Here is a 25,073-nt window from a genome sequence, read left to right as displayed (position 1 = left end):
CATTATTATGGCTACCGAAGTCCGAATGGTTGGTGCATGACTTCGACACGGAAGTGTCTGGGCTCGAATATTCGTCCCCCTCGGCAGGCAATGGCAAACCGCCAAGTGTGGTTGTGCCATGAAAGGTTCTTATAAAAAAGCATTTGTCGTTCGGGGGCTGCATAAACTGTGGCCTCAATTTGTGGAACAATAAGTTGGAGGAAGTTGAAGGAAGAGCTCCGCCAAACAGCCAACAGAGAATAAAAGTAACAATTTCATCGGGTTTTTTATTGAGAATTAGAGGACTTAAATGATAATGTAAATACCTACAAATACATAAATCGATTGTTAAGCGCGCAGTATGGCATGTTGCGCCGTCTTGTTGGAGCCAAGTGTCGTCGCTATTTACAGCCCGTTACGTAAAAGCGTGGTCACTGTGAAATAATAACAACAATTGATTTTTCGAAAATTCGCAAATTTATTGATAATTTGGTCGTCAATACTCAATGCAAATACCTCAGTAGCAAGTCCAATCTCCTGCATTGTCAATTATGGCCTGGCACCGTTTTCACTAGTTTTTCTGCATATTCTACTGGAAAATACCTCCAAATTTTCCAAATTTTTAGTGAAAATTGATCTAAATTACATGACTTGCGTCTGCGAAGCGCGGAAATGCTCAGAAGGAGGATTCATCAGAAAAAATTACGTTGCTCCAATCGTGGTCCAAGTTTTCCTTCGCCCATTCCACTTGTTTTTCAACGTGTCTTGCACTCAACATTGGTTTTTCCAAAGTACTGCGATATTTCAGTTTATTGGCAAGCCAGTACCTGCAAATCGTTCCGTAAGATATATCAATACCTTTTGCTTTCAATTTTACAGTAGCTCCACGTAAAGTCAAAGTTGGATCTTTCGAGAACAATGCGATAATATTTTTTCGCCTTTTTTTGAGACTTTGCATGCACTTCCGCGATCAGGAAAATCATCAACGTTACCGACCTTTTTATAGCGATTTATGCACTTGCTAACGATCTGCTTCGACTTTCCCATGTATTTCGCAGCAGCAGTTTGCGTTAATTTGGGTCCTTTTTAATGCAAACATAGAAAAATTGCCTCAAAGCGAGAGGCGTAAACAGCACTCATTTCGAAAAACCACTCAATTGAAGACTAAATTTGACAGACAGCTGACTTTTTACAAAAAGCATGAAGGACAGAGGTGCCGCCCTCTATGCCATAGAAAAAGAAACAGGACGCTCTGATTTTTTATCAACGTGTATCGTAACAGTGACCACGCTCTTATGTAACAGACGTAGGTGATTAAATTTTGGAAACAAAAGTTCAGTCAGCATCGCCATTCACCGTAATGGTCGCTCCTTCCTCATTCCGCAAGAAATAATGACCGATGATGCTGCCAGCGTGTAAACCGCACCAAACAGTCAATTTTAATTTAATAACCTTCACTCCATATATGGCAATTTTACTTATAGGCGTAGTCATTTCACCAGAAATGAGCTTCATTCACTACACACACTTCTTCGCCAAAACTGCTCATCTTCGACCAGGTTCAAATAAGCGCAATCGGCGAAAATGCACGCAAATGATGGTCATTTGGCTTAAACTCTTGCACGAGCTATATTTTATAGGCACCTAAGCCAAGATCCTTACGTAAAATTTTCCACGCAGTCGAAGATCAAATGCCAACAGGATGAGAACGTCGACGAATCGACATTTCGGCGTCGTCTTCAACACTTTGCGCTACAGCAGCAATATTCTCTCCGGTACGCACGAGTAAAATTAATGCAAAAAAGATCAATAACTACATGAATTGCTTGCTCAGTAGGCCGATTAAGTATGACTGTAAAATCACTTGAATGAAGTGGTCTATGGATTTCCCGAACAGATTTATTTATTTTTTTTAAAGTAAATTTCCACAATTCTGGCATTAAACGGATCATGATGATATGTATATGTATAAATAAAGTCTGACCACTTCAGAGGGATCGGATTTTAAATTGAAATATAAGAACAAAAATTCAAATTAATTGGGCAATCTTTCTTATTTTTGTGTAGAACCATTCATGACATTTAGTTTTTAAAGATAGTCCCATTCAAATGTTGACCGCAACTGCGCCGTAATTCGACTAACTGTAAACACTAATTCTGAATGGCTCGCTGCAGGACTTCGCTCGGTATCTCGTGAATAACTTTAGCAATGTTGGCTCCCAATGTCTCAATCGAAGCTGGCTTATCCACAAAGCATTTAGATTTGACATACCTCCACAAACAAAGGTACAAAGGTGTGATATCACACGATCTTGGTGGCTAATCCACTGGTCCGAGAGATAAATTGCTCACCGTAACGACGACACAGTAAATCCATTGTTTCATGGGCTGTATGGCAAGTAGCGCCGTCCTGTTGGAACCAAATGTTATGTACATCACAGAATTCAATTTCCGGCAACAAAAAGTCGTTTATCATGGTGCGATATCATTGCTATTCACTGTTACATGGGCGCCAGCCTCATTTTCAATGCATGTAATGATTGTTCTTGAATGGCTTCAGGTTGCTCTTCAGTCCAAATATGACAATATTGCTTAAGCCAAAAATGGGCCTCATGGCTGAAGATCATAAGTTAGCCTGAGTGCGCGACAAACACTTTTCACAGAGCGTCGATATTCGCAATATAATTGTAAACATCTATTTGTAAATGTCGTTGAGGCGTAAGTCTTTCCTTGATGAAATGTCAATGAATACTAAACAAAACAACATTTAGTTTGACTGTAGTCACGCATAAAGTATAGTACCTCCAATCTGATATCCCTTTATATATTTTATATTATTACAATTCTTGGAGCATTACTAAGTTTGAAAATAACCGAAATGGACAGTGACTTCTGTCTATTCTACTTACAAGGTGAAGTCCAAAATAAACAAGAATGGTGGCATAAAAATGTTTTTGATAGCGCCATCATTTTAATGAGTTAGTGTGTTGGAAGTTACATCTCTAGCTGACTTCCAGTGAAAGCTTGGTGATATTCGGTTCGGTGGAAGCGAAGTTATTGTGTCCAAAGTGTCAGTATGTTTGTGCATCGGTACAGAAATGAGTTTCGAACAAAGAGCTAATATCAAATTTTGCTTTAAAATCGGTAAAACGTTTACCGAAATATTTGCATTGATGAAAAAAGTTTATGGAAATGATTGTCTAACTCGTGCCAGAGTTCATGAGTGCTTTACTCGTTTCAGAGATGGTTGTGAGGACATAAATGACAATGAACATACGGGCTCAAAATCAGTAATGACCGAAAACTCCAGCGAAATTGTTCGTAAATTTATCAAAAATGAACCGAAATCATTGTTGAAATTCATGGAATTGGAGTTCAATTTCTCCAAAATATCTATTTATCGCATTTTAACGGATCATTTGGGCTTACGATAGGTCTGTGCACGTTTCATGACACACAAGTTAACTTAGGACGAAAAATTTATCAGAATTCATTATTCGAAAGACCTCATTAAAGAGGCGAGAAAAGACAAGAACTTCCTTTACAACATTGTAACTGGTGATGAAACGTGGTGTTTCCAGCATGAACCTAAAACTAAGCGTTAAAATGCCGAATGGAAGGCCCCAGACGAGCAACCACCCGAAAAATCGCGGGCATTGTCCACAAGGAATTCGTGCAACGGGCCAAACCGTAAATGCAATTTTCCATCTTGGCGTTTTGAAGTGTTTGTTGCATCCCATTCGTCGAATTTGCCCTGAATACCGCGAAGGAGGAAGCTGATGCTTATTGCATGATAATGCACCATCTCATCAACCCACTCTTGTGTCAGATTTTTTGACTAGAAATCGCATTTTAACCATCAATCACTCACCGTATTCGCCTGATATGGCTCTTTGTGACTTTTACTTATTCGGATAGTTGCATTTGGCCATGAAAGGAAACCGGTTTGCGTCCGTAGAGGCCAACCAAAAGGCTTGTATCGACATCCTGAAGGACATTTCGGTCAATGGCCTGAAACACTCTTTCGAAAAGCTTTTAGATCGCGCAAAACATTGTATCGAGGTTAGAGGGGAGTATTTTGAATAAATAAACTCGAAGTTATCAGAACTAAGCTCCTGTCGTTTCTATTTTAGCTCAGTCTACTAAACAAATTTATTTTTATTCGTTCGGCCGTTTCTGTGACGAATAAAAACTGAGCTATATTTGCAAAAAAAAAATTATTTAAATTAAGTAACAAATAAACAAAGGAATTTTCAAAACTTGCCAATAAGTCCTGGTGCTATAGTTGCTAAACTACTCTTTATAGTCATTTATTTACATACACATCAGAGTATGTTGATTATAGAATTAACTAGCCGAACTGGCGGTACACTTCCAGTTATGATTTACACTGGAAATTTCAATATTTTTACTTTTATCTAATTCGATATTTGGTTCAGTGAAGGCGATTTGTGTTCTTTATAGCTACTTGAAATTTGTTTTCTACGTTTTTCAATGTAATTTTCACGACAAGATCGTACCGACGAATTTATGTTGACTTTTAGCGGTGAAGCAATATCCTCTGCCATTGTGAAATGCTGGTGTAACGAATTTCATCTCCGACATTCTTCGCTCATTTACGTCCAAATTGTCAAAAACCGTTTGCTGTGACAAATCACATTATTGCTTTGCCCGAAACTGATGAAGGTAAATTTTCATGTAGCATACTGTGAGATTGAGACAACCTTGAGTATTGGTTCTACTAGCATATATAAATATTTTATGAACATTTAATAGTAAAGAAATAGTACTCTTTAGAGTTAATTTAAAAAAATAAAAATTCAAAGAGATTTAAAAAAGCGCTTTAAATAAAGTTTACAAGATAAAGGGTCCCGGTGGTTTAGAATTTTCAAAAAATCGATTTTTTCTACTTTTTTCGGTCTGGTGTTATCACCACCACTACTATTCAACTGAATCGTCTGAAATTTTAATCTGTTGTTCACAACATCAATGGCTATCGCCCGTACTAAAATCATATTATTATTTCAATTATTTCGATATTTTTTTATTAAAATACTAAAAAACCCCGGACTTTTAGAGCGTCAAACTCAAAACCACGCCATTTCGCAAATTTTTTTTTTATTCTGCACTCATACTGATTAATAATTTTTATGGTTTTTGTGTTTCAGATAAATAGAAGAGCCAATATGGGCAACAACGTCCGGGCCCTTTTTTTCCGGAGGGTCAACTTCAGCGCCATTTTTTAAATTATTAAAATTAGAAGAAAAAATGTTGTTTCATTTTTGTATGTAAAAGAAGTTAAATAAAAAGCCTAAAAATTTTTTTTTATTTTTTTAATTTTAATTTTCGAGCTCTAGGCCATCCCTTAATATTATTTTTTTAATAGACTCACGCATTCAATCAAATTTCCTGAATTTCCTTTCCACAGGGTCAAAATGTAATTAAACGTAAACTTCAGTTACAATAAAGCTCCAACTTGCTGTTAAAAAGCTCTTTAGTTAACAGAGCGTAAGAGAGAAAAAAAGTTAATGTAGCAAAATCTGTTAGCATGTGAAATTCAAATAAATGCAGACATACCATATTTTGCTTTGGTTTCAAAATATAAAAATTATAGGTAAGTATTTCTAAAATTAACTGGAATTTTGCAAAAACTAAAAGCGGAAACTGAATTACTAGTACCCTGGTCTGGAATTTATGTATAATTGAAAGGCGAGCGGAATTTATTTACATGGCCAAGGTCTTTGTTTTTGTTCATAATACAAGGGTAGCAGTATATATTTTGTGCCTAATAACGAAAACACATTAAAATAATAATAAAAATGGGTTTATTGTTTTTGAAATATTTTGTTTATTGTATATTGTATATTGTTTTTCCTTTGCCACTCTAGAAGTGAATACCTCCGAAACGAGCTGTTTAAGAAAATAGAAATAAACAATTTTTTGTAAAAAACCTAATTTAAACAAAAATTAGATGTCAAGTTAGATAAAAGAAAAAAAGAGTACGCAAATAATAAATAAAGAAATGAGTTATTAGGGAAAGTTAGAAAGAATAACAGTTACCTATTTGCTAACGAAAACATTTAAATAAAAATCTAACATGACGTTCGGCCAACAGTCGGTTCTGTAAAACTCACGGAGAGCAGAATATCACTCATGCCATTGTAACTGCAGACCAGGTAATTTTGTTGTTGTTTTTACTTTTTTTTTTGTTTTTTCGCCTTGTAGGATGAAAGCACAAAATAAAATTACGATTAACCTTTCTATTTTACGCCACTCTACTTTCTTTTGTCGTGACATTCCACAGCGCCATTCGTAACCGGTGTTGCCGTTTTCGTTATATTTAGCCAAAGTTGGTAATTTATATTTCCCAGATGAACGCTTTTTGGTGAAACCCCATAAAAGTGCATAGTTAAAATTTTTTTACTTCATTATGAAATTGAACCTTTTCACTTCACAGTTTGGCAACATTTTTGTACACTAAATTCTATCGAAGGTGTTGGCAACATTGCAATTTTTTGTGTCCAGAAGTGAATGCTAATTACGTTTAATGGCATAAATTTCGTTTGGAAAATCTATTTTAGACAGTTCAAAGTAAAAATGTGTGAAAATACTACAAAATTAGGAATCAATTTACTTTTGCTCGATATGACCACCTTTTGCCTTGCCTGCCACCTATGATCTTGAGACGGTCTAGAAACGAATCGTAAACTGCCCGAATGTGACTTGCAGGTATTTTGGCCCACTCGCGGACAATGGCTTTCTTCAACGCCTTCAGACAGATGAATCTTTCAGTTCGAACCTTGCTCTCCAAAATGTCCCAAATCGAATAGATCGGATTCACGTCTGGTGAATTTAAGAGCTAGTGTGTGGACGTTATGAAGTTCGGTACGTTGTTTTTTAGTCATTTTGGGTTCACTCGAGCTTTGGGAGACTGTGCCGAGTCCTGTTGAAACGTTTATGGTCTGCCACAGAAATGTTTGTCTGCCCACGGCTTCAAAGCAACCTCCAGAATACTTTCCCGATAATATTTCGTATTTACCTTGACGCGGTTACAGTGGCTTGAACTATTGCCTGTGGCGAGTGCTGCCTCGTGGTGGCCAATCGATGACTCAAATTTTCGTTTGAAAAGTCTGACTTGTTGCTGCTTTGGTGTGAGATCATGCACTTTTTGGATCTTGTAAGACTTGACTTTGAAATCATTTTTCAGTATGCGGCCGATGCTATGGTCAGATATTTTCAGTTCATTCGCCATTTGATTTGCACTTCGTCGGGGTTTCGCGCAAGTCGCTTCTTCACTTTTTGAACCATCTCACGTGACGTTGCGTCTTTCGATGACCACCGCCATGGTGTTTCGCGATGCTACCAGTATCATTGCGACGAGTAATGGTGCGATAAACGAAAACTTTATTTACTCTAAGGCGCGAGCTCACGAGCAAGCGCTGGTTGTGATTTTCCAGCCAAATATAATGCAATCACACTATTACCTTTGAAATCTATTACTGATTTTCTTTTTTCGCGTTTACTCTCGGCAAAATGCTTCCGTGCGCTTGTAAACAATACTCGGGACGGTCATTCAGCCAACTAACAGAAAGCTGATGCACGGGCGAGCAGTCTGAAGTTTGTAACACTTCGTGATCGAAAATTTGGTTACTCTTTTCGAAAGGTTGGTAACTTTTATTTTTCGCTCGCGGCAACACTGTTCGTAACTCGATCGTAATTTGCTCTCCAATTACTAACCGAATATTGTCTATTTTATCAAGCAACATTTTGAGAGTAAATTCCCTCATTTTACTTTCATTTAGTTTCAATTATCATGCGAATTACGAACAAATCGGGAAATTCATCAAAATGAGCACTTAAATGAACATAAAAAAAATAAACCTCAAAATTTTTCAGAAGAACTATGACATTTTTAAAAGAAGCAGTTACAGCTCTTGCAGCTATAGTACATCCTAATAGGATGAAATTATTAATTATTACAAATATATAAAAATATATAAAATTTTTTTTTTATTATATAAGAATGAACGAGCTGATAAGGTTGCTACTTAAGGTACTTAGCGATTACTGATAACAAAAATTGCATGACTCTTTCTTGGTATAAATAACACCCCCATTTTAATTAGGTTCACTAATAGTTAACCTTGGAACAGGCAACAAACAACACAGTGTCAATTGTATCTGGCACTTCATGCAATTTGGAGCACCGCGTTGTGATTAAATTCCTTGTTGAAAAGGAAACACAACAAAACAAATTTTGAAGAGCTGTCATTGGTTCTTGACGTTCATATGGAATTCATTGTATGGTAAATAGGCTCGGCTATTTCAACAAAGAATAAAGAAACCTATGGAGATGATTCCGACCGGGGTCGCCCAATAAGCGTAGTAAGGGAAAAAATTGTCAAAAAGTCAAAAAAATTAGTACTGACCGATCGAAGAATATAATTTTGGCACATAAGCAGTAGCACATGAATAAATTAGTGCGCATAGGGTGCCGCTATTGCTCATACCGCTGGATAAGCACATTACTTAACCAAACACCTTACAATCTGGACTGGTTTTCAGTGGTTGATGAATAGATGCATAAAAATCTAAAGACTATTTATTCAGTGTCATAAAGTATGAAAATTATGTATATTTTTATTTATGGGCATTACATATGGTAGTTAGGTTCTGGTTGGATCTCCAAAAGGAAGATATCTACAGCCAGCTAGAATTATTGATGTTATGGCGAAGATTGATGGCATTTAGGTTGCCGCACTGTCGAAGAAAGGAGCACCCAGTGACCTTAATCGTCTAGCTGCCAAGCCCGGACATTTACAGAGAAAATGCTCTACAGTCTCTTTCTCTGAAAAGTGCCCACAGCTTCTGCAATGGGGGTTAAATGGTAAACACAGCTTTTCCGGGTGTGTGCCGATCGTCCAGTGACCGGTAAACACAACTACGAGTTTGGAAATTGAATGGCGAGGAGTCCAAAGCACTTTCTGAGTTCTTCGTATATCGTATTGGGGTCAAAGGGTTTTCGAAACAGCCCATGAAGAAATGGAGCTCGATCTTTTCTACGCTCTGAGAAATAATTTGTGCAGTTGCCCTTTAACAAAAGTCAAGGGGATGCCGATGACCGGGTAGGAGACCCCTGAGGCCAATTCAGTCCCCTTCCTGGCAAGCTCATCAGTTAATCAATTTCATTTCCCTCTAAGTGACTATGTCCTGGAAGCCAGATCAGATAAATGTTACTTGCACACCCAACAGATTTGATCTCCTCCTTACAGGGACTTACTAGTTTAGTTCCACAGCATGGCGTCGTGGGAGCCTAAATCGCGGCTTGACTATCAGAGAAAATGTTAATATCTCCCTCGTTACCACGTTCCCAAAGCATTTTGCATGCCTGCAGGATCGCAAAGATAGACAAATTGGCAGTGTAAATCAGATATATAAATTTGCTGATTTAGAGAAAGCCCCTGCTTCGACTCCCGAGCTCATCTTAGAGGCGTCAGTAAAGACAGAGGTGCAAGCTCTTAAAATACGTATTTTTTGGACTCGATCAATATCAAATGAATTCGATGGCTATTGGATAGTGTTCGTTTTGTTCTTCGTTCGAAACTCACATTTAATGATGTTACTGTGAACGGGACGTTATTAAATTCTAAAAGTTATTTTCCAACAAATCGGCTTTTTGTTTTTTGCGAATTGCTTCACGTAAACGTTTCATTACACCCAAATAATAATCCCTATTAACTGTCAGCCAAAATTTCGTGGGCTACATACAATACGTTTGTAATCCATAAAAACCGTAAGCAACACTTTCTTTTTTGACTGAGAATGACTGGTCTTGGTTCATTCGGATCTCTCCACTCACTCGCGTTATGTCTGAATTGAATGTCGCACTCATAAACCTACGTCTCGTCTCCAGTAATAATGAGTTTAATAAATATTGGGTCGCATTCAGCCTTGGAAATTATGTATTCGGCGATATCAACGCGATTTCTGTTTGTATTGAATTCGGATCCTTTGGGATCACCTTTGCAGCAACGCGGTGCAAACCCAAATCATTAAGTACAACGTGTTAAACGGTTCCCTAAGCGATGTTCAAATTCCTTGCCACCTCTCTGGCGGTTAATTTGTAGTTATTGATCAAAATATCTTTCACTTTATTGATGTTTTCATCAGTTTTCGATGTCGACGGCCTGTCAATACGTTTGTCATCCTCGATAGACTCACGATCTCTTCTGACGCATTCAGGCAACTTGCAAACGGCTATTTTCTTTAAAGTATCCTAACCGAAACAGTTTCTCAACTTTTCTCAGATTTTTGCACCATTCAATCCATTTTTAATGCAAAATTTAATACAATCTCGTTGTTGCAAATTCAAATCTATTTCAAAACTGTAAATACAGGGTTGCCCATATTCGACGGACCCATTTGGCAATCCTGTATCTTTTGACATAGATGTCAGATCGCTTAATGACATACCGCGTTGGAAGCGTCAGTCCAAGCAGATTTTTACCATGGAACAGTACACGCCATGCGAGCGCTCCCAAATTGTTGAAATTTACATTCAACAAAAGAAGTCAAAAGAAGAAGAACAAAATCATCATGCCCGATGAGGCTCATTTCTTATTGAATGGGACGGTAAACAAGAAAAAATTGCCGTATTTACGCCACTGAAAATCCTCACGAAATTCAAGAGGTACCTCTTTACGACGAAAAAGTCACTATTTGGCGCGGCGTTAATGCGTAAACGATTATTGGGCCGTTTTTCTTCGAAAATGAAGATGCTCAAGCTGTTACCGTCAATCAGGAGCGTTATCGCGATATGATAACCACTTTTGTGATGCCAAAATATTTGTCGAAAGCGTATGAGGCGGTTCTGGTTGCAACAAGATGGCGCTCCACCACACACAGCTCGCACCACAATCGATTTTTTGAAGAAATTGTGGTTTGATGTCAAAAAATGGCGCCCGATTTAACGCTACCTGACTTCTTCTTGTGGGGATATTTAAAATCAAAGGTCTATATTAATAAGCCAAAGACCATAGAAAAGCTCAAGAACAACATCCGTGAGGAAATAATCGAAATGTTAGCTAAAACTAAGGAAAATGCTGCAAAACGGGCACAATACGCCGTACAGGCTCAAGGCGGAAATTTGAGTGTCTCAAAAAAAGATGTCAACAAATCTACTTTAACCAAATAAAATCATTATTATCGCCAACATCAAAAAACTTCTGTTTTTCTTTGATTTAAAAAAAAACGCATGGGTCCGTCGAATATGGGCAACCCTGTAATTGAAAACACGTGCAGGGGTAAATTTACTCAAGACGGCGTAGCTGTTACAAATGTCAAGGAATAGCGATAAAATTTTGGTAAGCATATTAATCACAGATGTGGCAACCAAACAAAAAATACTGAGCTAAAATCACTTGACTTCGAGCGTCACCTGGCGGTTGTTCTGGGGACTTTTTGATCAGGGTGGTATGTAAATATATTGCTTAATTGTGGTGATGAATGCTGCATTTACAAATTGCGAAAATAATTGCCGAGCTGTAATTAATGTGAACACAAACAATTATATTTGTTTACTGAAAGTAACTCTTTATTTATTTATTATAATCAACAACGATAACAACAAAAGCATTGCTGTCATCGACCGAGCCCTAGGTTGAATACGATTCAGGAAATTAAGTACTAGATTTGCTTGGGATGTAGCGCAAAATAGGCGCGTAATTTCATTTTATTTAAAAGTGGTAATAATTTGCAAACATGGAAACCAAAGGAAAATAAATTAGTTTATCAGAAAGAAAAGCAATTATGAAATTGTGGAAAGATGGAAAGATGGAAATAGTTGCCGTAATATCGACAAGGAGAACGTTTTCATCTCTTTAACGCTTAGTAAACAATTACATACGAACCGCTATTTTTAACGTCTAAGTCCAGGTCTGGGCGTCCAAGTACACTATCCGTACGAGAAGAGCGCAGTATAATCACTATGGCACGACTAACCCTCGAATGACATCAACAAAAATTGTTGAAAACGTAAAACAAACATTTAAAAAAAGTATTTGTGCGGGAACTGCTAGAAAAGTTTTGCATAAAGCTGGATATCTTCGTAGAGTCGCGCGAAGCTAAAAGGCTCACTTGTGAACAGAAGAAGGCGCATTGAATTTGAGAGTTTTGGAAACAAGTCATTTTTTTAGACTTAAGTAAATTTTGTATTTTTGTGATAAGAGGCTGTCACATTGTTTAGTGAGAAACAAATTCTTGTTCGTATAGTTAAATATGGTGGTTGTCGAGTTCTGGCGTGGGATTGCACAGCGGCAATTGGTGCCGGCAATTAGAATTTATTGAATACAGAATGGATAAATGGGGGATCTGAACAATTTTAAAAGGAATTGGAAACAGAATGCCGAAAATCTTGACTTATCAAGAACGTTTTGGTGCCAACAAGATAACGAACCAAAACACACAGCCGAGATCGTTAAGGTGGGCAGCTCCTCAAGTCAACAAATTTTTCAATAATTTTTGGCGAAAAACTGGGAGTATTTATCTTAAAATAAATTACATATTAATATTCATGCTTAAATGAATATACAAAAAAACTTTTGAAATAAAAAAAAACAAAATGACGGCGCTACAGCTGCTCAAACGTAGCTCCTTTAATTAGCGCCGTGAAATGTACAGCCTCATGTAATCTACTGAAATCAAACAGAGAAAAATTTTAATAAATTAATAAAAAATTAAAATAAGTTTTTCCGCTTTGCACTTATCTATTTTTAACGAAAAAAATGAAAAATGAAGTGAAAAAGAAAAAAATTACACTTTTTTATAAACAAGTCGATATAAACAATATTTTTAGTCATAATTAATATTAAAATTGAGGTTCATGCAAAGGCCAATGTGTTAAAGATAACCATGTAAAATTTTAAGTTGATATCTTGATTACTTTTTGAGTTATATTCGACAGCGCGGAAAAAAACGTATTTCGAGAAAAAACGCGATTAAAGTTTTCATGCTTACCCATCTTTCGTTGGACGCTTATCCCTTCATTGACTTTATAGCGACTTTTTAGACTTTCTATTAAGCTTAAAACATTAAAAAGATATTTTTTAGATTGTAAATGAATTCTTAAAGCCAAAATGAATGGAAAATTTGAAAGTGCTGGCGGATCTGCCCAACTTAAAAGCAATCAAACCTACTTCCGATGATCTCAGTTATGACTTAGGTAATTGTGAGCCTGATTCTCATCGGTATGCTGAAAACAAAGCTGCTGCGCGTATGAAAGTGGCAGATAAGCGCGCTATGAGAACACCTGAGAAGGTAGAATGCTACGTAGGCAACAACAAATAGATATTTTGAAAGCTGATATGACGGCTGAAGAACTATTATATGGCCCAGGATAGAATAGATAACACAGTGTAAGTAATTAAATAATTCATATAACTCTACATAAATCGATAGCAAAACTTTAAATGCGTTTTTCTCAAAACTATGTTTTTTGAACTGGTGATCATTGTAATTTAAAAACCGCTTGGTAGACTTCAATAAAATTTATACTGCTTTTCAAAGACATAAAAAACTCGTGCCTGATCGAAGAATTGTTTTTTCCAAAATTTCGATTTTTTTAAGCAATTACTGTCGGTTTTTTTTCTCGAAAATCTGAAAAATATTTCCTGAGACTTCAATCAAGCACAAGATTATCTATTAATAAAACTAAATTCTTTTGTCCGATTGATTTTAGATGAATCTCCAAGTACTTATGATGATCATCGCAAGGGACTACTGGAGAAGCGGGCTCCATACAAACAGCGATAACTTTTACAATTATTAATTTTTTTTTTTTTTTGAAATTTTGCTAAACTCAAGTCGTAATATGATGTATTAATTCTGTGTTGTTATTTTTGTTAAATTGCAATTGACTAGCAAAATAAAATGATTGAAAATCATAATTTTTTCGGGCCTCTAACTCCTTAAGCTTTGACTCTTGTACAAAACACCGCCACGGTCGCCCGATCTCAATCCTATTAAGCATCTGTGAGATTTTTTAGAAAAACGAACTCGGTGGCATCTAATAACAAGTAAGGAGGGCTAAGATTACGACTGACGGGCGAAGATTACAACTGAGGAAACAGAAAAGTTAGTAAGCTCAATGCCAAATAGATCGAGTGAAATCCTAAACCATCGTGGCTATCCAACAAAATATTTAGTAATTTTCGCCTTTTATATTATTTATAAAGTTTTTTCCATTTGTTTTAAAAGTGAACGCAACTTTTTTGGTTGCTATATTCACATGTTGCCGCAATTACTTACCGTTATTTAAACAATGAAATGAGGAATATTTTTTTTTGCTCTTGCTTTTGTATTTTAAGAATGTAATGAAGCAATAAATAAGTAAAATATGTTTTCAACCACTAATTTATATTGCGTTTTTAATCAATTCAAAAATATTTGTGAGGTGTATGCAGACTTTATGGGCTATGTGTATGCGTGTATTAGACTCCATGCGACAACCTGAAACCGGCATGATGGGAATATTATTGTTCGGTACAAAAACAAATTTACCAAACGTGTTCGAGAGCGTACAATTTGTGTGGCTCCCATCAGTAGTATAGTAAATAGCAGCAATACGCATGGGAAAAGAAGAAAGCCTTCCTTAGCGCTTCTCGCACATGCAAACATACGCATGTATATTCATATATATACATATGTGCTGATTTCACTCGGTTATCAACGAAGAAGCACATAGCAAACACAAATACGTAAGAGCTAAAAGATCAACATAGAGAAAAAAATCAAAAAACAAGCAAGCGCATTTTGTTAAATCGTTGTCTGCAGAGAGAAACTTTCGCTTTTATTGACCCACAATTATTGAAAAAACTTAAAAAAATGTAGACAAAGAAAAATGAATGAAGAAAGCAAAGAAATTTGGTCAGTATATATATATATGTACCTATATGTATATACGCACATTGTGTGCATGTGCATGTCTGCAGTAGATTATAGGTTGTATGATACATAAATGTTGGGGTATTGCACAGTGGGAGAATTGCGATCGCACATAAATAATGTTATGCGAAAGTAACTGAGCTCTAGTTTTTTGGCACTAAGAATGTGTTTTTCCGAGATAGTACTCTATTTTTTTTAAATTTATGCAAATAAAACTAAAATATTAATATTTTACTCGTAGTTGAATACTTGGTAGGCTTGAAACTACTTCTGGGTACCCACGTACGCATCCCTTTGACAGTTGTTAAAGGGGAACTGCACAAGTTATTTCCCAGGAAAGCGTAGAAATGATGAAGCTCCATTTCTTCATGTGCTATTTGGAAAACCCTTTGGCCCCAATACGATACACGAAGGACTCAGAAAGTTTTTTGGACTCCTCGCCATTCAATTTCCAAACTCGTAGCTTTGTTTATCGATCACTGGACGATCGGCACACACGTGGAAAAGCTATATTTGCCATTTAACCCCCATTGCAGAAGCTGTGGGGATCTTTCAGAGAAGGAGATTGAAGAGCACTCTCTCTGTAAATGTCCGGGTTTGGCAGCTAGATGACTAAGGTCACTGGGAGCTCCTTTTTTCGACAGCCTGGAGCAGCGCGCCAACCTAAATCCAATCAATTTTCTCCATTATATCAACAGCTCTGGTTGGCTGTAGATATCTGCCTGTGGGAGGCTTCATAATGGTATCAAAACGGCGCTTTAGTGCTACTTGAGGAGTGCCAGGTGCACTTCAACCATTTCACCTACCTACCTACCTACCCACGTCTGTAACCTGCGTTATAATTGTTTTTTTTTTTTTTCAAAGAAGGTGACGAGCCACGTTCAACCGTCGACATACAGTTTGATATGGAGTCATACGAAGATAGTGCGTGGTACATCTTCACGGCAAAAGTGGTCACAACAAATAAAGTCATTGCCTCTGAGCTGTGTTCGGCATGATTTGGACCACATCACCCCTTCTGATACCTCCATTGGAACCTTGAAAAACGACATTATTCCACCCTGGTGTTTCCTACAACAAATTGCACACTTTCTCGTTTTATTATTTGTTTTTGAAAAATCTTTTGAATTTAAGTAAATTACAAAATTTAAATTTTTAAATAACAAAATATAAATGTATAAAATACGATGCGTCATTTCAGTCTGTGCTGACAGCTACATGGACGCGGCGAAAGAAAAAAAATACATCAGCTGATTTACTGATATAACCTTTAATCAATTCGCCTTAATTTTCATATAATTTATTATTTTTTCCACATTTGACAGACAGTTACTATTTCATTGTATTTTAAAATCAAGAGCAATTTGCTACCAGAACGCAGAAAATATTTTTTCACTCTTTCTGCGTAACAAGTCGTCAGTGATTTTAACCCAACGTGAATTTTGTCATGAGACGCATTTCGAGATACGCAACTTTGGGCAGCTCGATAATGCTTATGTTCTCCATAAGACAATGTTCCATTCGCAAAAAGTGACCATATGGTATGCTGTTTGCTCAAAACATGTGATAGGGTCATACTTTTCTGAAGACGATAATGAAAACTCAGAAATCGGCACGTTACGGTGCCGGGTCATATGTAATGAATTTTTAATGCCCAAACTGGATAAGTTTGAAGCATATGTGGTGCCAACAACGCACGTCGTCATGGAGATTCTGAGTAACACTTGTCTAGACCGTTTGATTTCTCCATTAGGAGGTGATAGTTGGCCGACGAGATCAACCGATTTAACCACTTTCTGGGCTGGGTGTGTGTAAATAATCCGCAGACTCTCAAGAATAGTATTCGTATATTCGTATATATATACAATATATATTGTAGAATGCCATAGAAAGGCCGAATTTTACATTAGCTCATTTCTAAAAAATAAATGCATTGCTTCAAGTAAACTTATGTATGTATGTCGTTAAGCAATACAATTTATTATTTGTTGTTTTCAAATTACACCAAACTGAAATCGGGCATCTTATAGTTCATTTCTATAACTTTTCGATTTGCACTAATGAGCTCTTTGCGAAAATTTCAAAACCATATTTTTAAAACTTCAGAAGTTAGGGTCCCTTCAAAAATAGTTTAAATTATTATTTTTTTTATTAGTGTATAACTTCTTTAATATATTATAATTATTGTGTGAATTCAATTATTTCGGCCGCCGTAGCCAAATGAGTTGGTGCGTGACTTCCATTCGGATTTGAGAGAGAGAACGTTGATTCCAATCTCGGGGAAAGACCAAAATGAAGAAAAAAGCTTTTTCTAATAGCGGTCGTCTATCGGCAGGCAATTACAAACCTCCGAGTGTATTTCTGCGATGAAATAGCTCTTCATAAAAAAATATGTGCCGTTCAGAGTCGGCTTAAAACTGTAGGTCCCTCTATTTATGGAACAACATCAAGACGCACGCCAAAAATAGGAGGAGCTCGGCCAAACACCCAAAAAGGGAGTACGCGCCAATTATTTATATATATAAATTATAAGTATAGATAAAATAATATCGATCTGTAAACATTTTGTTCGAAATTTAAGGAAAAACGCAGTTATGCCATGGGAATTCAATGATAATTTTCAAAGCTTTGGTGGTACAAGTAAATATTACATAAAAACAAGAAAGAAAAATTATACGTATGTATTTCCCATATTTTTGACAATAAAACAAATTTAAGAGAAAGCATCAGAAAAAAATGTTTTTTTTTGCATCCTATTGTCCAGCTTGTCCTCTAAATAGGAAGACTTTTTCATCTTTATATCGCTGCTGAGAGGCAGATTGTTTTTATGAAAAGATTTTTTTTCTGGTAGAAATGCACTCTGAATTCTGCCATTGCCCGCGATGTAGCGACGAAGATTGAAAGAAAAAACTTCTTATATCTAAACAGTCAAAATAGCACTTGCAGTTTCGCCCGACAATTGTGTCCGACTTTCAATACTAAACCCAATGATTTCCATTAAACTGGGGTACTGCCTAACAAGCAGATACGCTCTGAGGATATTATTAGTAGCTCTAGCTACCAGGGCTATCGGCTTAGGTTCTGAGGATAACTTCTGCAGAAACTATCTAAATGGGGAAAATGAAGAGACAATTTTGCACAGTTTTTACCACTGTCCTACTCTATAAAGACGTAGATCTACCATTTTAGGTAGACGAATTTTCAATGATCTCGATCGAAATCAGGGACCTTCTAAAGTATCTGAACAGCTCACATTGGTTTTAGGAGAGATAAGGGCAAGTTCTCCATGTGGCATCATAATGAGCCTGAGTGAACAGCTGCTACAACCAAACCGAACCCAGCACAAAAAAGGTTTGTTAAAGAAGGACAAGATTTCAAACTTGGTATTTTTTATCCGTATTTTTTTATTTATTATTTAATACTTTTTCTCTTCCAGAATCATACTATTTACTTATACTATCACCAGTTATGAATTGCGATTAAGTATTTGATATTAACTGTTAATGGCAGATATGCACTGACATTGTTTGTGAAAGAGAGTCCCACATACATACGAACAGCAATTATAGAGTAAATTCAACTGCTTCCTTAAGGAATTATTTTATTTATAAGAAATTATTTTAATATATTAGACATTAATATTCAACAGTTCTGGGAAAAACCCCATCACATAAACTATTGTAGCTACCTTAAATTTGCATTATTCATATCGCAGTCATTAAAAAATATTACAATATGCCTACATACATATGTATTTTGAGAAGCCCTCATTATCGTTTTTAGTAACGCCGCCGCACACCCAGCCAAAGCATACGCGCAGTTATCTTTGTTGTTGTCGCTTAACTTCATATTATTTTACTATCTTTATTGCCTTTACAGCATACTGTATTTATTTAAATTATGCGTTTTGTTTATATTTTTTTTGTCATACTATACGAGTATATTTTTTCAAACTGTTTCTCAGCATGGACTTGCAACGTTTGAGCGAAACTTCGAATTCAGTTTGTATTCATGCGTCAATCGTCGCGTACCGTACGCGGAATATAGTAAATCGGTAGAAATTTCGCTTTGAAACTGATTATAGTTATTTACTTTGTATCTTTTAACTTCACTTTTAGCGCATAAGTGAGCGACTAGAACCTGGAAATGTAAGCTTTGTAATTTAAATTGGTGAGGGGAAGAAGAATGCAGCACTGCTTGCATGAGTTGTATGCATTTTTGGTAGTGGTTTAGTGTAGTTGTGCTTTATAAAAACGAGTATGTGTCAACACCAAAAGTCGGTCATTGCACGCATCTAAAAATATAAAGAATTAAAAATGTAAAGAAATCAATCAGAGTTCTTTTGTAATTTTGTCACACACCTTAAACGAATGAGATTGTGCAAGCCTGCCATACGATTTGCACCGGGTTCGATGGCTATTGAACCGGGAGGGGGGCATAAAAAACTAATTTTAAAAAAGTGTTTTTCCAATATCGGTAGTCCACCAGCAGGCAATGGAAAACCTTTAAGTGTATTTCTGTCATGAAAAAAGTTCACATAATAAAACATCTGCCATTGGGAGTTGACATCAAATTATAGCAGCAGGTTTCTCTATTTGTAGGACAACATAAAAATTTTCACCACAAACTGCAGGGGAAGATCGGTCAAATACCTATGAATATGAGGTTGAACATATCGGCAGAGAAATATTCAGGGGATAATATGTTGACTCCCATCTATTTCAATTTCTAAAGTATTTTTTATACATATCCAGAAGTAGCTCGCTCGTGAACTTCATCATTACAAAAATGTAAACCTTGACTGAAATTTGAACATTTTCAGGTAAAAAAAAAAAAATATTTAAAACCCCAAAATGAAATCAATTTCAATTTCAATTTATTTGATTTGTTTTGTACATAGTAAGACAGAGTCTTGTGGTAGTACATCTTCTTATAATTCTAGAATACGAGGATGGTATACATAGAAATGCTACTTAGATGTAAAACTATTTTAACTATTAAACTTATAGACTAAAACTTAGAGTAGTAAGTGAGAAGAAGAGAAAGATGGTGGGAATGGGAGAAGGAGAAGGAAAAAGGTTAGAAGTAGTTAGAAACTGCAGTTTTAAAACACCTTGCTTGTTTTATAAGTTTTATTGTAGTTGGTATAGAATTCCATAGTTTTATGGCACTAACAAAGAACATACGACACTATTTAATAACTACAATAACAGCAACAAGTGCCCTGATGAGTTGACGCCAAGAGGCATATGTGAGTGCCAGTTTTAAAATTTTGTACAAAATTTTTCAAAATTTCATTAAAAGTTTCAACTTTTTGACCAGAACTTTTCTGAAAACCTTTGAAAATTTTCTGACTTTTCCAACAAAAGAGAACACCATACAACGTACGAGAACTGTATTTGCCCCGATATCGTTTGTTTCCTGCTCCTCCCCTGATATTGGAAATATCTTGAAAACTTTTTCCATTTGCTGCGTCATTTGGCTGATTTAACACTATAGGCATAGGTAAATTAGCACTATGAGGAAATATAATTTAAATTACATTACATTGCAAAATATAATTTAAATTACATAGGACCTGAATTTTCAATAAATAATTTTAAATACTTATACACACACCCATAATATTAACATGGATACCAAACAAAAGTGGAATTAAAAAGATGTTAACAACAACAACTAAGAATAAACTATTTGCTTATATGATGTTAAAGTAAAAGAAATCAATTTCTCCTGAATTTCTTACCCATGCAGATGCCAAATGCTACGTTCTACGCTGAAAGCGTACCATTCGAACAAATCGAAAAACTAGCCATCAGCGGTGGTTACTCATCGATCTATGCCACTTCAAAGCCCAGCGTTGATATCGTGGGAGACTGGCAGAATCGCTATTGCTCACTGGCTGACACCTTTCAACCCGTTCTCGATCGTGTGTACAATTTCGACGTGCGCGAAGATGATGCTTGGATTGTCACAAGCACAAAATGTGGCACCACCTGGGCACAAGAGATGACATGGTTAATATTGAACGATTTCGATTTTGAAAAGGCAAAATCAGAAGATCTCACCTTACGTTCACCATTTTTGGAGTGAGAAAATAACAAAAGCTGATTTGAGTAACAAATATAATTTGTTTTACTTCATTACTTCTCATCAGGTTCAATGGAGTTGTACCGAATGTACCGCATGACACTATTGAAGCTGCTAATAATCTACCGTCACCGCGTTTGATAAAATCTCACTTACCCGCCTGGCTGCTGCCGAAACAAGTGTGGACCAAGAAGCCAAAGGTATTATGAAATAAATTAATTATACAAAACTCGTAAAGTTGTTCACCATTCACTGCATGCATTCCAGATCATTTACATCTTCCGTAATCCGAAAGATGCAGCTATTTCATATTTTCATCATTGGCGCGGTATGGTCGGATATAAGGGTACAAAGCAGGACTTTATGCATTCCTACATCGATGGCTATGTCAATTTTAATCCCTTCTGGCCACATGTGCTCGACTTCTGGCAAATGCGAAACCAACCAGAAATCTTTTTCACCAGCTATGAGCGCATGAAGCGTGATTTGGCTGGCGTTATTAAGGATGTGTGCAAATTCTTGGGGCGTGAAGTTACAGATGAGCAACTGTCGCAGCTGGTGGCACATCTATCTTTCGACAAAATGAAGGATAACCCCGCTTGCAATCATGTCAAGGAGTTTGAAAGTATGAAGGCGGCAGCTGGTCGAGAGGTTGATGAATTTAGGTAAGAAGGTAGAAAATATTGCAATATGAGGCTTAATAGCGATTTTTATTATTATTTTAAATTTGAATCATATTTTAATTTTAATTATTTTTTCATATTCTCACCGGTGCCTTACTTTTAAAGCAGATTTGTACGCCGTGGCATAGTTGGCAGTCATAAGGACGAAATGCCACAATCAATTATACAGGAATTTGATGACTGGACGGAGGATAATTTGAAAGACTATCAACTGACTATTGATGATTTTACAAATTATTAAAAAATATTAAATGGACCTATTTTATAATTAAGCTAAGCAATATTGTATGTAATGAATATTTTGTAAATAAGTTTTTTTTAATTAAATATATTTGGAACATTCCAAGGGAAATTGTAAATAACGACTACGCAAATTTGTGTTTTGTGTTTTTAACTTAACTTATAGCAAATATATTAAACTTTACCATGCAAGTCGATTTTCCAATAAATGTTTACTTATTTGATAGAAATTTTTATTTTCATTCGCTCTGCCGCCTCTGAAAGGAATAACTCGAGTGCCAGTTCATATATAAACTGCGTTAAGCAAGTAAAGCACCAGGACTTATTGAAAAGTTTTAGTGATTTATATTTTTCTCCTTTAATTTTAATATTTTTTATGAAAATATTATGAAAAAAAAGTTGTACATTTTTTAATCAGAATTTTTAGAAACATTTTGGGTACGTAGTTTTATAGCCCATCGAATTTTATTATAAAATATAAGTAATAAAGTTTTAGTTCCAAGTGACTCAAAATTCGTGTAGATATTTGGCATTTTTTTTTATTGCCGGTATTGGTTGCTTTCGGGCATTCATTAAATGGAGAAAGGGCACAAGATCGCCAAAAAGAAAAAATTGTCAAAAAAAGTCGCGATTTATCAGCCACTTCACAATTACACCTTCTCAAAACTCTATTGGCTATAAAATTACATACCCGAAACGTTTATAACAATTTCTATTAAAAAGTGAAAAATTTCGATGTAAGTTTGTTGATATTTTTTAATTTTCGCAAAGTTCTAAACTTTGATTTATACGTTTTTGTAGAAGAATGAACTGTATTTTCATAAGAAAATTATTAAATTAAAGGACAAATTAATAAATTAAATCATAAAGGTATTCATGGGCCAAACTCCAGCGAATGTTAGTTGTTGTTTTGCTCGCAAAGTATTCATTTAAAATAGATCACCAATTTTTTTTTAATTTTACAAGCAGGTATTAAAAACAAAAAATTAGGAAGAAAAGTGTATTGTTTTTTTGAATTTTATCAAAGGACTTGATTTTTTAGCGACTTTGACAAGTTTTTCTGTCTTTTTCACCTTTGTTTTAATAGGCGCTCAATGTGTCATCGGTTCTGTTGCATCGGTTCCATTTACAGTTATAACCCTTTTAAGGGCTCGTCTCATAATAATCTCTTCACAAGTTTATCGGAATATATTAGTTATAGACTTAACTACCTTTGAAATCTCCGGGTTCGCGGCTACTTTTCTCAAAAAATACATTCGGTGCGATCAGATATTTTCCGTGGTCTTCCACTTTCAGATTTTGAGGCCGGCCTATTTTCAATTTTCGCACGATTTACTATGTTATAAATAGTATGTAGGGTTACATCAAATATTTCTGATAACTGTTGCACATTTTTTCCTATTATATAATTATAATATACCAACTGAGTCACTTCAAACGAAGTCCGTCTTTCAGACATTTTACTTTCTTTATAATTTACTTACGATTTGGTATTTTTAACAAAAAATTCCCCTTACGATCACTTTATGACTGCTTTTTGACCAACGCGTGTGTAAAAACTCAGTGAAATAGCGTTATATCAAATCATCTTAGCAAAAGATTCCGAAGATAGATATATAAAAACACTTCCTTGACAGCTGCGAAAAGCTTTGGTTTTGTTTTTGCTTGCTTTGGTGGATTTAAAAAGTTTACCGTTACGAAGTTATTGGGATATCGGTCAGTCCATAGGTTCGTGCGTATTTTACCCATAATTTCACTTTTGTACGATTTTTGCATACAAAAAATTATTCGCGGAATATAACGGAACTATTTATATTTTCTTTGATATATTGTGCATTCAACAAGTGATTTTAATCGCGGATAGAAGCACGTGTTGTTAAAAAATAAAATGGAATCTTCGAACGCGTATAAGAGGCATATTTTGTATTTTTTTTATAAAAGTGGTAAAAACGCAACAACTGCTGCTGCAGAAATAAACACTGTTCACGGAGAGGATACCGTGAGTGTAAGAACTGCCCAAAAGTGGTTTTCAAAATTCCGAAGTGGTAACTGCGACGTGGAGGATGCCCCGCGTGCTGGGCGTCGTGAAGTCTTTAACTCCGACGCCTTGCTCGAACTCGTGGAAGCTGAGCCTAACAGTCGATATGATTGCTCAGAGGTTAAATTCATGGCATGGAAGAGTTCACAGGCATCTGGTTCAGTTGGGAAAGGTTTCAAAGCTGGAAAATGGGTTCCGCTGAGACTTTCCGTCGCCAACCTTCAGCAGAGAGTGAATGTGTGTTCTCAGCTGCTGCAACGGCTTGAAAATTAAAGTTTTTTGAACCGTATCGTTACTGGTGATGAAAAATGGGTCCTTTACAATAATCCTGTTCGCAAATGGTTAGATAAAGATGAAACACCAGAACCGACCTCTAGAGATGACCTCACCTATTTGGTGGGATATGGCGGTATTGTTTATTATGAACTTCTGGAACCAAACCATACGATAACTGCTGATTATTACTCCCATCAGCTATCAAACCTGAATGAGACACTTAACAAAAATCGACCGTCTTTAGTGAATATACGCAAAGTTTTGTTTCACCACGGCAACGCGCGATCTCTTACCGCAAGGCAAACATTAGGCAAGCTGAACGCGCTCGGATGGGAGCTAATGCCGCATGCACTATACTCTCCGGATATTGCACCTTGTGATTGTCAAATTTGGTTTTGATTCCTACAGGGTTGATATGTAAGCAACATTATTTTTTGGAAAAGCTATGTTACAATAAAGCTCCAACTTGCTTTTAAAAAGCTCTTTAGTTAACAGAACGTACGAGAGAAAAAAGTTAATATAGCAAAATCTGTTAGCATATGAAATTCAAATAAATGCATACATACCATATTTTGCTGTGGTTTCTAAATATAAAAACTTTATGTAAATATTTCTAAAAATAACTCGAATTCAGCAACAACTAAGACCGGAAATTAAATTAATAGTACATTGGTCCGTAATTCAAAATTTATTTACATGGCCAGCGTTTATTTTTTTTTTTTTGAGATATTACATTGAATTACCATGTAAAATAAGTGCGTGATTAATCTTGACATGACATATGTAGTTATTAAAAATTATACAATTTTTTTAGGGAAAAGCAGAAA

The 25,073-nt window shown here is 35.9% G+C and overlaps 1 protein-coding gene across 2 annotated transcripts; it reads left to right on the top strand.

The window, feature by feature from the left end:
• Window positions 1-18,921: 18,921 nt before the first annotated feature.
• Window positions 18,922-22,066, top strand: LOC129243651 (sulfotransferase 1 family member D1). 2 transcript variants are annotated; one of them, XM_054880834.1, is made up of 5 exons: window positions 18,922-19,067; window positions 20,674-21,008; window positions 21,077-21,209; window positions 21,277-21,674; window positions 21,801-22,066. In XM_054880834.1, the coding sequence occupies exons 2-5, from the start codon at window positions 20,674-20,676 to the stop codon at window positions 21,931-21,933; spliced, it is 999 nt and encodes a 332-aa protein (XP_054736809.1). In that variant the 5' UTR covers window positions 18,922-19,067; the 3' UTR covers window positions 21,934-22,066. The 2 variants fall into 2 exon arrangements, with proteins under 2 accessions (XP_054736809.1, XP_054736808.1); XM_054880833.1 differs by having other exon boundaries at window positions 21,798-22,066.
• The last annotated feature ends 3,007 nt before the right edge of the window (window positions 22,067-25,073 follow it).

The sequence above is a fragment of the Anastrepha obliqua genome, chromosome 4 (assembly GCF_027943255.1).
Source record: "Anastrepha obliqua isolate idAnaObli1 chromosome 4, idAnaObli1_1.0, whole genome shotgun sequence".
In the NCBI taxonomy this organism is placed as follows: Eukaryota; Metazoa; Arthropoda; class Insecta; order Diptera; family Tephritidae; genus Anastrepha; species Anastrepha obliqua.
Note: the sequence above shows the minus strand (reverse complement) of the source record. Positions and strands in the feature narration are given on the sequence as shown.

Excerpts from the sequence above, each read along its gene's own strand:
- LOC129243651 (XM_054880833.1), top strand. The coding sequence starts at position 20,674 with ATGCCAAATGCTACGTTCTACGCTGAAAGCGTACCATTCGAACAAATC. Across the intron at positions 21,009-21,076 it reads TTACGTTCACCATTTTTGGA|GTTCAATGGAGTTGTACCGA; the intron begins GTGAGAAAATAA and ends ACTTCTCATCAG. Across the intron at positions 21,675-21,797 it reads CGAGAGGTTGATGAATTTAG|CAGATTTGTACGCCGTGGCA; the intron begins GTAAGAAGGTAG and ends TTACTTTTAAAG.